This window comes from Wyeomyia smithii, chromosome 3, assembly GCF_029784165.1.
Source record: "Wyeomyia smithii strain HCP4-BCI-WySm-NY-G18 chromosome 3, ASM2978416v1, whole genome shotgun sequence".
Classification (NCBI taxonomy): domain Eukaryota; kingdom Metazoa; phylum Arthropoda; class Insecta; order Diptera; family Culicidae; genus Wyeomyia; species Wyeomyia smithii.
Genome location: NC_073696.1, coordinates 98846622 through 98861116, shown reverse-complemented (window position 1 = coordinate 98861116; position 14495 = coordinate 98846622). Strand labels below are relative to the sequence as shown.

The 14495-nt window shown below is 39.9% G+C and overlaps 1 protein-coding gene across 2 annotated transcripts in view; it reads left to right on the top strand.

The window, feature by feature from the left end:
- The window catches only part of LOC129733203 (mucin-2), a 506006-nt gene that overhangs the window by 476666 nt on the left and 14845 nt on the right, over positions 1-14495 (top strand). The window contains exons 6-10 of one of the 2 annotated variants that reach the window (XM_055694856.1): positions 696-904; positions 965-1011; positions 1231-1428; positions 2327-5989; positions 14397-14492. In XM_055694856.1, coding sequence (XP_055550831.1) covers positions 696-904; positions 965-1011; positions 1231-1428; positions 2327-5989; positions 14397-14492 — 4213 coding nt within the window. The remainder of the gene's footprint in view (positions 1-695; positions 905-964; positions 1012-1230; positions 1429-2326; positions 5990-14396; positions 14493-14495) is intronic. The other variant, XM_055694857.1, reaches the window with a different exon arrangement.

Here is a 14495-nt window from a genome sequence, read left to right as displayed (position 1 = left end):
TGAAAATGCGGTTTTTGTCACTTTCGTTTGCAATGTCGAAAAGCCCTGATTCAGCGTCTTCGAAGGTTTTCAGCCTTCACGTCAACAACAATCAAATTAAAGTCTTTAAAGCGACGTGAACAAAAACGGCAGGTTGTTTCGCTCAGGGAATTTGTGTAAAATTTACATAAGCTGCCGTTTTGTTTGAATGAAATAAGAAAAGTAACACTTCCCACAAATGGATATTATTTGGCACAAAATCAAACAAACATTGGGGCCATCCACATACCACGTGAACAGATATAAATAAATATGAGTTTGTTTTTTTGTAAGGACCGTGGAAATTACACAAACAACACCCCCCCCCCCCCCAAGCTGTCCACGTGGTATGTGGATCGCCCATTTTAGATATGGGACGAATAGCTAAATTGCAAAACCTGCTATACACCGTAATTTTTTTCATAGGAACTTGAAGTTATTATAAAACTTTCATTAATAAAAGACAGCAAAACCTAAACGTTCCATTTTAGGACCGTCTGAAAAATGATAATGATGACCATTAGTGATTTTTTTCTAAATCGTTGATATATAAATATGAGTTTTAATTTTATCGTCAGAGCTCTATCTTGAACCATTGTCAAAATAAATAAGTTGAAAAATTGATTGCCTGGAAAAAATAAATCGTTCAATTATTAACCATTCATTCACTTCCACAGAATACCAACCGCAGTACAACCAAAACAACCAGCAGTCATCGCAACAACCGCAGAGGCCGACCGTATCGTCCACCTACCGTCCGACCGTGGTCACAACCGTCGCTCCAACTTCTCAGCGAGATCAGTCACTGTACGTCACTTCTCCCCGCACTACCTACCAACAGCGGCCATCCTATCAAGCCGATTATGATGATGCCCTCGTGTCACAGGTTGTACCCTCGCATAAAGTGTTTAAAATTCACCACTCTAATCTCTTCCCGTCCAAACAGCTCGAAGATGATCGTTATAATCAGAAACAAACACACACCCAGCTCAGGTATTTCCGATCAGTATTTCTTTTCTTATCAATCTTTATTTTCATCATTGTGGATTACGTTAAGTTTAAAAACCAAATGAAACCAAACATAAGATCTAACAGTTTATTTCCGCTATTTCCTCCCTTTCAAAATTATTCAAAACAAATGTCCCCAAAAATTCGGAACCAATCTGCAATCTGCTATTACTTGTCCCGCGGGCTGTCTCGAAACGTGTACAGAAACGATTTGAACTCTATTTCCGATCGTCCGATATTGGTATCTTCAACGATTCGTACCTTTAACAGTCCAAAATATCAGACAGCTTTTGTAACATCACCCGAACCGTTCTCACTTCCATCAACAACCACAACAAGAACCACTACAACAACCACGACCATCACTACAACACCCGCTCCGCTACAATACTATACCCCAAGGTACAGAAACAGTAATAAACAGGTCCAAAACGATCCGTTTGGTCCACTAAATCCTATTTCTTTAGAATGCCATCACAACAAATTAAATTTCAATAAAAAATTCATCACCTGGAAACCCCCCGTTTAACCAATTGGAACATCATCTGGTAGTTGTAGTGGGATCATTCATGGATAGAAAAACAAAAACCTCTAGTGCTTCTTGCGCCATTGTTGGTCACTCTCCCCCCTTTATTGCTTTTTGTGTGTTCGTACATAGTGAAAGCTTCATCCTATGATCTTTTTCTACAGTGGACTGTTCTTGCTTCGAGCAATAGTGCTTGTTTCTTTTATCTATTATACTGCCTAAAACCATTTATAGAAAAAAAACTATATCCATTAGCCTGTGCTTACATTTTATCATCCCATTACCGCGCTGTCATCCGCTGAGAGCAGAACATCAGAACTGAATCCAAGACACTCTTACACACGATAAACGAAATCCGGAAGACATTGTGGCGTGTTTCGTGTTTTTACATATGTATTTAAAACAGAAAAATAACAAAAAAATGCTTGTTCCCTCAAGCATGCTCAACTAATTGAACGCTGGGTTTCCCAAAGCATGTTCCAGTATAATTTTTCCTCTCGATAACGACAACTAAAGCAGTACCGTACCGTCCATCAGTTGATAACCAATACTAATAGGGAGTTTTAACCAAAATAGATGGCGGCGATCATAGACCGGAGGGCTTTTTGGTAGGAAATTTAAGGCGATAGTTGGATGCATTTTCTTACCGGAAATCCCACAAACATGATCGCCGCTGCTAGCTCTTTCCTCTCACAGAAACCTATATGTATGATGTCCAAACTTGTTTACAATTACCATTTCTAAAATTCCTACCGATGCTATCTATTCCAACAGATCATCACAATTGGATGAAAAAAGCAATAAATCGACTCCCAAATCAATTATATTAACACTCGCAGCACGCGCGGGTTCTTCCACCACATCTACGGAGAGTCCCCTCCTAGTATCCTTTTCTCCGTTTTCCTATACCACCGGCCGATCCGCCAGTACCGTCAGCTCAAACATCTTCCGACTCACGAAGAACAGCACGAGCACATCCTCAACGACGACTAGCACCACAACCGAATCCGACCCCTCCCTATCCCTTTCCTCGAGTAGTGAAACCTATGACAATGAACCCAACCGAGTCCCACCTAAAATCAAATTTCATCCCATTCCCGATGACAGTTACTATGATGACGATGAATATCCACTCAGTAAAACCAGGTATGAATACGACTCCCAAGACAACGACAGCAGCAACGATCAGTCGAGTAAGAAGTATATTACCCAGAAACTGCTCCCAATTAATTCACCATCCTCGAACTATGGTTTATCCGGTTCACGCGAAAATAGCCCATTTTCGTATGACCAACCAAAACCGTATTTCCCCCCGAACCACAAAAAGTTTTACCCATCGTCAACAAGTACCTCCACTACAACTACGAAAAAACCAACAACTACGACAAGTACCACCACCTCCACTACCACAACAACTACTACTAGTACCACTCCCAGTACCCCTGTAACGCAACGTCAAAAGATCCAAAGCTATATCGTGTCGGAAGTACAGCCGGAAAGCTTCAAACCGTCGACTAAAGTCCCTCCCCCATCAGAGAACGATAGTTATTCTAGTACCGGTCTACGGACACGTGGTCAAAATACCTTCCTCAAAGCCCTTGGTACCACGCTTTCCGCTACCCAACAGTCCACCATAGCAACCTCCACCAACGCTGGTCCCGCTTCAGCTTCTTCCTCTGTTGCACATACACGAGTAAGACCAACGGACCAATCGGACTCAGACGAAATCTTTCGACTGACTTTAAACACTAAGTTTGGTAACTCACGGCCTGAACTAACGAATCTTCCTACCGGCCGTCCGAGCTCTTCACAGCCCCCACGACACATTGTAAGACCCGAACAGATGGAATTGAATGACACGATTCGGCTAACGTTGAACGCAGCCATTGCACCATCTGCTTCTACGACAACCCGTGTTCCGTTTTCGCCCTCTTCACCACGATATGTCGTTTTCGATGAATCGATGCGCTCTAGCACCGCTCAACCTAAGTATCAACAGTTCAGTACGACTGCAGTGCCCTCTGTAAGCCAACCTACTCGGTATGAAATCAAACCTGAACAATTTCAGAACAATAAATCTATTCGATTAACCTTGAGTGCGGGTGTTGGCAGTAGGTCAACCGTATCGAAGGGTACTGTTGAGACCGTTGACCTCACCACGTCCGCACCAAGGTATATTCAATTTACCCAATCGGATGCACTTTTCACAACAACCCCAGAGCCTAGTACCACAACCCATAAGGTGCTACGACTTTCCCCAAGTTCTACTGCTTTTCCAACGCGATCACGATATTATCCAGACCGTGGTGAAACGAACCCGTCCGTCCGGTCTACCTCCAGACCACCAAAGGGTAGTTTTCAAGAAACCGAATCGACTGCCTCGAGTGAATGGTCTCCGTCCTATCCAGACAATGTTCTATCCAGTCCTCAAACGAACACACTTCAAGAGAATGAAGAGCAAGAGCTAGACGATTTACTGATTCCGTCGAAAGTTGAAGAGACTTACCGCAACCAACTAGAAGTCAAAACGCTTCCTCCAACTCGGTTTCCTCCCCGAACTACCCCACCTCCTTCCGCTGCGGAAGACAGTCGGAAAATTGCCGAAGCAGTGCAAAGTTTCACGAGCCGAGGGCTAGTATTCAAAGAAGCCCTCAATAAAACTCTCGAACCTACTAGCAATCCCCGTTTGGTGGTGTCTCCTTTCAAGAGCCTCGAAGTCCAGCGACAGGCCACCTCATCGGACAGACCGTTCGCATACTCCACGTCTCGAGTGATTGCCAACATATATAGAACAACGACTGAAGCACCAAGAGATTCTCCCTTCCGGAGTTACTTTCTAATAACTTCACCACCCAGACTGGCGAATATCGCCAAGTTTTCTAAACATCCCTCTTCCACTTCAACCGAAGCTTCTACTACTACAAGTACCACTACCACTACTGAACCTACAACAACGACTAGTACTAGTACTACTACAAGCACAACTCTCTCCACTACAACAACTACTACTACTCCTGTGTCTACTACTACCACCACCAGTACAACCCCTCTCGCCACAAGTATGGTATTTACTTCCCCTGCTCATTTCTCGTCTACGGAGGACATCACCTCTACCACTGTGCCAAAAACCACCGAAGTCTATCGGGGTCGATACCGTCCCGTTTTTAGTTTGGTAAAATCTCCGGAAACATCCGATGAGGTGACCACCCCACGATATCGTATTCGCAACCGTATTCCCACGAGGCGTACTTATACTCGCCTCAGGCCCACCGCCCTTACCGCCTCTAGCAGATCACACCTCACTAGCAAAGATATTAACAACAAACCGTTCACCAACACCGAAAGTACACTGCTTTCCGTTTCAACGGAGTATTCCGTCGATCGACGCGTTTCCTCCACGGTCAGTTCACATTTAAACCGAATCAGCACTACCGAACGTTCTCGCTACGACAATGAAGAATCGCCGGTGAAATCTTCACATTACAAGTCGCGTTTTAGTGACGATAGCGTTGAAGTATTCAAGAAAGTTACGGTCTCTCCGGAAAACGTTACTCTCCACACGAATAGTGAACCCGCCAAAGTGGTTGAAATAACCGACAAACCTGTCTACTACACTAGTTATCATTTGACCTCGACTGAAGAGAACTCTTCTGGACCTTCCCTCAACAGCAAGACTGAGACAACGACGAAGAAGTTCCGCGCGACTGTAGAGATGCCAGAAATGAATATTCCCACCGAAAAGGAGCTGCTGTCCTATCAGCAAGACGACAGTGCCAGTAACGAAGAAGAAGAAGACGAAGATGTACCAGACGAAGAGGATGAAGACCTACCGGAGGAGTACCTGGTGGATTACTCTTACCTCGAGGCGACCAGCGCTGCTCCGACTCCAACCACGACGACGACGTCCACCACGACGACCAGCAGTCGACCGGCGAGCCCATATAAACCGCTGTATCGGGCATCCAAGCGATTCACTACTACAACCACTACCACTGAACAGACCCCAGAACAGACATCACCATCACAGTACCACAATCAAGACACACGAACACACCGACACAATCTGACCACTTCGACAGCACCTGCTATCAGTACAACACGATCAAACCTAGCCTGGACAAGTTCATCAACCACCGATTCAGCCGCCTACTCTGACGAATCAGAAGAATCAGATCCATCGTCCAGCTCCGCAATTACCAATACAACCACAACCACCACCACCGCAACCACCACCACTACCATCAACACCACCTCTCGCTTACCCACAACATACTCCATAAACAAGCTCCCACCGCGCGTATCCAGGGTCAATAATGCCATAAAAACCACGATTGCGGCCGCACAGCTGCCACGCCGATTTAGCAAACCATCCGCTGGGAAAAGCATACAATGTACAGAAAACTCACTTTCTGCCAAGTGCAACGAAATCCCGTCGAGGTACTTGAACCAAGTCAAAAGTCTACCACCTACCTATACTAGTTATTATTTTCATAACCCACCATGCAAAAACGCAAAGCAAAACCGATTAAACAAAATAAAAAGCAGTTTCTCGCAAACCAACTGTGCCAACTGTCTAGTTTTGTTCTAATTAGTCTTAGTAATGTTGTTTTAATAACTGTTTAGTGCAAAAAGTTTACAACACACCGCAATTCACCTACCAAGCTGCCAAAAAATATTCAACACCACCACCACCACCACCTACCACCAATGTCACCATCACATCCACTTCCACCTACTTTTACTGTGTTACTATTTCTGTTCACCTCTAAATGTAGTTTAAATTTGGTCAGTCTACAAAAGCTCTAAGCAGGTTTTATAAGCGAAGTTCCTAACACCTTATTGTTTTTCTCTATGGTTGAGTAATTTTATGTAGTGTGCTCTGTTAACAACAAAAACAAACATCAGCATATCCAACGCATACTACTGAACAAGGATGAGCACAATTGTAGTGGTCTGGTGTTTTCTCTCGAATGTCCATCCGACAGATACTCTCCCGTAGACGAGGAGCTTCTAGGGTTGTACTGCTTGTGGAGATTGTTATAAGAAGTAGAATATTTCCGTTAACCGTATAAAAAAAATCATTCATATGTTGTTGGTATAAAATCTTCAGCTGGTTACATCAGGGATCACTAGATTAGACATGTAGGGCATAGTGTGAACCGTTCAGGCCGGGGGCCACGGTTGACCGTTTCGGGCCGGAGCCAAGACGAACTGGAGTAAATAACATTTGACACGACAGATGTTCCTGGGCTCTGCTTCATGCGCTTCGGTTTCCCATCGAATGCTTGTAGTTTTAGGTTGTTGAGGAGGAATGGTTGCGGTTGCGGTTAGTTAAGATTCGCAGGATTAGAGACTTTAGAATGAAGTTATTTTTCTTCTACTGCAATAACACAACTCCAGCCAAAAGATACGTGGGTTTGTAAGGTGGATGTTGCCTGAAAGCCGGGAGCATGCCGATGCGAGTATTTGCGCACTGAATGTTATTGGAGTATGAGAGAACATTTTAGAAGTAGTGAGCTTAAGATGAAACTGTATTGAAACCACAAACGGCCGTCGCGGAGCCACCACTTCGAATTTTTAGAAGCACAAAGCTCAGAAATAGATGATGCAATAGATGATGAAATACAGATCTTGGACAAGTAATTAACTAATTCTTTGCTGTGTTCGGTTTACCAATTACAATTACAATTGTATGTGGAACTTATATACAACAAATCCATTTGGTGGGTTTTTTTTGCTCCGAACATACTAAAAATCAGTTGTTCTTTATCGAAAAATGTTGGACCCGTATTTATTATTTTGATCTAAGGGCTATCCAAAATATTAATTATTTTACAAATTTTTGAAATCAAATTTTATAAATTTTTGAAAATTGGAAATTTAGAATAAGTTTGTTTCTGGACAACTCTAAGACGAAAATGTAAAAGTGTCACCTTGAAGGTTAAACAAAAAACTACGGCCCTATATTTTTTCGACAAAGAACAATTAGGGTACAACTATCTTGATGAACCACTTCCTTCAGTGGACCACCCTGATGAAAAACTATTTATTCTTTTTATATGAACAGGAATTAACGAATGTTCCTTGTAATCCTGATGCAGATTAGCTGAACAATAATGTTTTTCGATGGAACTTTTAGCGGACCATCTGCCAGATCGACTCAATTTATGCAAAAACTCGAAAAATTTTCAGAAAACATCCATCAGGAAACATCTTAACTAGCCAACTTGCATTAGAATCGTGAAAAACCATTTATAAATTCCGATATATGATAAAAGAAATCGAGTTAATTTGACGAGTGGTCTACTATAGGTCGGGGAAATAAAATGTTGAATATAGATTAAATCAACCTTTAGTGGACCCTTTTCCTATAGTGGACCACCCGCTTGGTTAACTTAATTTATGCGAGAACTCGAGGGTTTTGCAAAAAAAAACTTCCTATTCAGACAATCCCCTTCAGAATCAGGAGAAACATTTATAAATTCCGATTTAGGTTAAAACTACCTCGAATCGAATGGACCACGTCCTTCATTGGACCACCGGGTAGATTAACCCAATTTAAAAAAGTAAACAGTTTTTCGTCAGGGTGGTCCTCTGAAGGAAGTGGTCCATCCAAGAGAAATTCCCTATGTTAAGAGAAATTGAATTAATGTGACAAGTGGTCTCCTATAGGAGGTTTATTAACCCTATCATAACTTTCAGGTTATGCCGTAGAAACTAGATGAGGTAAATTATTCTATCGTGAACCGCTTTCTTACAGCGGACCACTCATCAGATTAACTCAATTTATGCGAATACTCAAGGGATCTTCAGAAAACTTCCATCAGAAAACATCCTATCCAGCCAATCTGCATCAGAATCAGGAGAAACATTTATAAATTCCGATTTAGGGTAAAACTACCTTGGGTGGACCACGACCTTAAGTGGACCACCGATCTGATTAACTCAATCAGGGTTTCGAAAACTTGGAAAAACCTGGAAAATCAGTGAATGTCAGGGAACTAATTTTTCACTCAGGTAAATCAGGGAATATCAGGGAAAACAGAAAAAGCGCGTTTCTTTTTTAAACGACTTTTTAGTGCAAAAATTGAGTTTTTCAGCATAAAAGGCTATTTTGGGACCTCTACTATTAGGTTCCATATCCGATTGAATACTTTTTTCACTGGGATTCTAGAGTCGCGTTAATCTACGTTGCACTTTTTTGTGCGGAATGCTGAAAAATATCAGAGAAATTGAAATGGTATTTCAGGGAGTATCCGGGAAAATCAAGGAATTTCATCTTGAAAATTTTTTCGGCACCCCGTTAATGTTTGAGGAAGCGCGAGGAATTTCCAAAAAAAACTTCCATCGGAAAACATCTTTTTCAGCTAATCTGAATCAGAATCACGAGAAACACTAATAAATTCCAATTTATATCAAGAGAATAAACAGTTTTTCGTCAGGTGATCCACTGAAGTAGGTGGTTCATTTAAGGTAATTCTACCCTATGTTAAGAGAAATTGAGTTAATCTGACAAGTGGTTCACTATAGAAAAGGGGTCTATAGTTTAAATTACCCTATCATAGCTTTGGGGTTATGTCGTGCAAACTAGGTAGAGTAAATTGTCCTATAGCGGACCCCTTTCCTTTAGTGGACCAATCGTCAGATTAACTCAATTTCTCATAACATAAATCGGAATTTAAAATGTTTCTCGTGATTCAGATGCAGATTGGCTGAATATGATGGTTCCCGATGAATGTTTTCTGAAAATCTCTGCAGTTTTCGCATTGATGGCGAGTGATCCACTATAGGAAAGGTGTCCACTATAGTTTAATTTACTCTACCTAGTTTCCACGACATAACCGTGAAGTTTCTGGCTCACCGGAAAGAAATCGCAACAAAGACTTGAAGATGACTTACTTGCGATATTAGGCCGAATGTTAAACCCATTATGAACCGACTCCGATCCTGAGTTTTCTCCAACGTAATTTTCATGACACGAACTTGTGAGGTTTTAATCAAGATCAAGACTTTTCTCGACTTTCCAAAACTGAGTTTTTTCATTATTCGTTTAACATTACAGTGGGCTCAGGCGTAAAAAAAATTCGGCAAAATGTAGGGTAGAACCACCTTGGATGGACCACTACCTTCAGTGGACCATCCTGACGAAAAACTGTTCATTCTCTTGATATAGGTAAATAAACACTAACAGATGTTACTTGTGATTCTAATGCAGATTAGCTTAATGAGATATTTCCCAAACAAAGTTTTCTGGAAATCCTCGAATTTTCGCATAAATCGAGTTAATCTGGCCGGTGGTCCCCTAAAGGACGTGGTCCATCGAAAGTAGTTTACCTCTAGATAAATGGTACGAAAGCAATGTCATCTGTTAGCTACTAGAATATATTAAAAAATATATTGATGAATGTATGAATGTATGGATGGGAAGAAGGCCGCTCTTGGATCAATTTTGGTGTTTCTTTCTGATAACGCTCGCTATTCGATTGTAATTTTTGCTTTACCAAAGGAACTTTTTTCCCATAGAGGACCACTCGCCAGATTAACTCAATTTATGAGAAAACTCGGGGGATTTGCAGAAAATTTTCAAAGGGAATCATCTTGTCCAGCCAATCTGTATCACAAACATTTATAAATTCCGATTTATGTTAAGAAAAATTGATTTAATCTGACAGGTGGTCCACTAAAGGTTGATTTAGCCTAATTTTGTTGCGTGAACTTGAAGTGAAATATTTCATCAGAGTATGACAGCATTTTACAAGGATGGAAATATAGTCTATCTGAGAGTGTGCGGCGTTCATTGATTGGAAGGGAAAATTGAAAAAGATTGATTGTAATTTTCGAACTATTTCTCTAATGAAAATAATTCTCATCGGCACTGATGAAATTCGATATAATTATACTAAACTTATTTGATACCGCGTACAAATAATCTTCCGAATCGAGTGAAAATAATCCGTGTTATTGTAAAAATATCCCGTTTAAAAAAACGCATAAAAACAACCCGCGTAAAAAGCGACCCCAGTCGTGTACTACAGAGTGGTAGTGTCACGATCGGAGCAGTTTGAAAATGAACCACGATCGGATCAAATTTCCATATGCAAGATTGATTCACAATTTAACGAAAAATCACTTCAAATATTTACCAGCATCATCGAACAACTTTTGTTGAGACTGTTCATAATGTTTCATTAAGATTTTTTCGATTGCTGGCATACCTTAGTTTCAAGTAGTAATAATGGAATCGAATATTCAAAGATTGCAGAATTTTTTTCCAGTAAAATGCTTTTATAACATTTGAATTTCATCTAGAAACACTTATTGTGCGAAATATTTACCTAAATGTTGCAATTAGTGGTGAAATGCGAGGGCCTGTTTTGTATCATGATCGAACCAACATTGAGTCATGGTCGGATCAGCTTACTTCTAAGACTTCACCACTTCTTTTTGCCTGTGCTTGATTTATATCAAGCTGGATTTTAATTCAATAAATGAGAAAGTTATTGTTAGAAAAACTTTTTTTCCCTAATAGTTTCCATTTCGGAGTGTTTCGAAGAGTTGTAGGCAACTAAATTGTCTATCTGGAAAAAAAAACATGAATTTAAAGGAATCTGGAGTAAAATGAAGAAATAATAACTTTTGGCAAAGCCGACGTACGATCATTCAAATATATAGTTTTCTCTGTTCATAGAATTTGAATCATGATCGGATTAGGGTGAATCATAATCGGACCAAAAAATGTATCATAATAGGACCACTGTACTTCTGAGACTTCAAACGATTTTCCGCTTCGCATGCTGGGCTTTACTTGCATGGCGTTTAATTTGGGCTTGACAAATTAGATCATTCGAACATTTTTCATATTATTTCGAAAACGTTATGAATTATATTCATGTTTCAAACACGGCACATTTGTTTATTTAATTTGTACACCTACATTCAAGTACAATTATGAGAAACGATCAATGACAAACCATGTTAAGTTGATATTCAGCCAATATCCACGATGAATAGCATAAATATATATTAATTCCACTCAAAATATAGAACGTTTATTAACATTTAACTAATTCGAGCCAAATTTTCTTACTAAATAGTTAAAATAGTGTATGTTGCTGAAATGTATGTATTTATGGAAAAACAATCGGTGTCCGTTCTGCTAAAGCACTCACAAGCTTCATTTTTCTTGGTTCATTTTCCGTTAATTTTGAACCGATCGTTCTCTTTAAAATGTTTATTTTCATAGCATTTCATCTGCTTGTTGAATATCTCACGAAAGTGCTGCTATGCAATTTCAATTCAGTGAAATTGACTATTTCTTCGCAAAAGCACTGTCTGTTATTTTTTCAAAACTGATTTGTTAGTCGTTATCGCATCTATTTGATGAAGTTGTTCAAAGGAATAAAAGCAATTATTTCATAATTCTGAAACTTCAACCAAAGTTTAGGGTACATTGAAGAAAGTTACCGGTGCAATTTCATAAATCTTTTCGTAGCAACCTTAGTTATATTCGAAGTGCTTCAATTTGCGAACTTTACGTCGTTTTTGAGAGTTTCATTCTATAGAAAAATATGCTTAATCATTTACATATATTCAATGAATTAAACGTGAAATCCTTCATTGGGCATATCAAGCATAAGCAAAATGAAGCGGTGATGTCTCAGAAGTAAGCTGGTCTGATAATGGTTTAATGCTGGTTCGATTATAATACAAAGCAGATCTTCGCGTTTCACCAATAGTTCAAGCTTAAAAGCATATATTTCATACAAAAAGTGTTTCTATATTGAATTTAAATGTCACATAAGCATATTACTATACAATATACTGCAATCTGTCAATATTTGATTCTAAAATCACTGCTTGAAAATAAGATAACAATGATAACAATTGTAAGGGCAAATGGTGCTCGAAAAGAGTTAATTTTTTAAAACTCTTAATAATAGAAATATTTAAGCAATCTGAATGAAACCTTCTGAACATCATCAAAAAAAGTTGTTCGATGATGCTGCTATATAATTGATACAGTTATTCATTCAATGGTCGAGAAATCTCGCATATAAAAAATGGTCCAATCTCAGTACATTATCTGACTGATCCGATCATGATACAACACCCTACTTTCAATCATTTAAAATGTATGAAGGTGACTCAATGTTGGAAACTGATTGTTCTCTGAACTGATGTTGTTTGCCGATGAGTTTTTTAAATTCAGTCAAATCAACAAAAGATGTTATCGAGTATTCTCACTGCCTTAAGCTTTTTTTAATATCTAGGTAGGAAAATAAGGCAGCTCAGTATAGCTGATGATTGCTTAAACTAATCTTCGTCGTATAGCTTATCGATTTTAACATTAGTTGTGTATGTCATCGCATCGTAAATTTATATCCAAACAAATACTCGATTGATCAGGGTAATGAATACTGTTAGCCAGAAAAGTGATACATTTGCTCGTCAACAAAATATCGGGGACATCCAGTTTTATCCATTCCTCTTCTCAGTAATTATTGTAAGCGCTCTTTCTAGTTGCGCACCTTTTTGCTAAAAGAACTATCAACAAACGTTTCAGTCATGGCTACTCAGTTACCCCCATATTTTAGGTCCAGTAGTGAGAATAGATAGGAACTAGGGCTGACCATCAATAACAGTTTTAGTGTTAAAAAGTTTTAATAACTTTTTACTGCGGTTACGTATGTATTAAACGTTCAGATTTGCAATTTGCACTTGTTTTACTCAATTGAAACATTTAAAAAAAACTTGACATAAAAATCAAGAAATCCAGGCACTTATCATAGGATAATGCTAATTACATATCATGAAGAAAACAATGAATGAATGCACCTAATGACGAAGACCCAACAGTACTAGAAACTGTAATCCTTGAGCAGTGTTCTAAGGAAGCTTACTACCCCGAGCACTATCTTTGTATTGCGCAAATAGAGATGCTGTTCCCCGGAAACAATACGCTTCTGTCCGCCCCTATGTAACTCTACTCTGAGTTACAATCCTGAGAACCATGTTTTACAAACAACAGAATGTCAACGTGTCTACTAAAACCAAACGCTTTATCAGTGCAAGCGATTAAATACCGGTACTTCTCGAGCATTCTGTCTCTCTTTATAAGTGTGCGGCTGGAATCACCAACTACTTAGTTGAAAACTCAAACCCGATCACCATCCTACACTGTATCCTACATTATCGTCCAACAAAATCACCCTCAATCACTACTCACACATACACCAGCATCATGAAAACATTCATAGACATTCCTTCCTATTCCTGCTTATCCTTACAAAAAAAAATCAATCCTTCTCTGGCCTTTCCAACCTCCTTCGCGTACAACCCTGCCCTCAGAAAGTGCACCGTAGAGTGATTAATCGTCTCTAATTTTCCGAAACGCTTTACTTAACCGCCGCTGTCCCTGGACAGCGGCCTTCTAACTATCCACAGCGTGTAGACTAATCGATTCGTCTCGTGGTGGTGAATCGAGCAAAACTAGGTTGCATTAGCTTCGCTTCACAGGTTCATCAACATCACTACTTTTCACCTTCGGTAGTGTGCTTCTATCCGGACGGAGCTTACCCTAACAACTACCACTCTCACAACGTTAACACAGCTTTTCCGCTGGATTAACGCTCTGTCTACTAAGCCGCTAGTCGTCGTTTCGTTAATCAATGTTTCTACGTAGTCGTAGCTCAGAGCGCAACTAATCTCATTCATAAGACATGAGCTTCTTACCAGTACCTTAGAGTTGCTTGGATTTTTTTGGAAATAACGTTCCAGCCAAACTAATTCACTTTTTTCTGATTTCTAATCCCTTTGCGGCGTCACGTGTTTAATGCTTCCGCAGAGGTGGCAATAGTAACCGTAATCGTGGACAACAGCAACCGCAGTATGTTACCGACGGTCAGTCGACTGTATCGGCAAACCGAGGAACTCATCCGCCGTA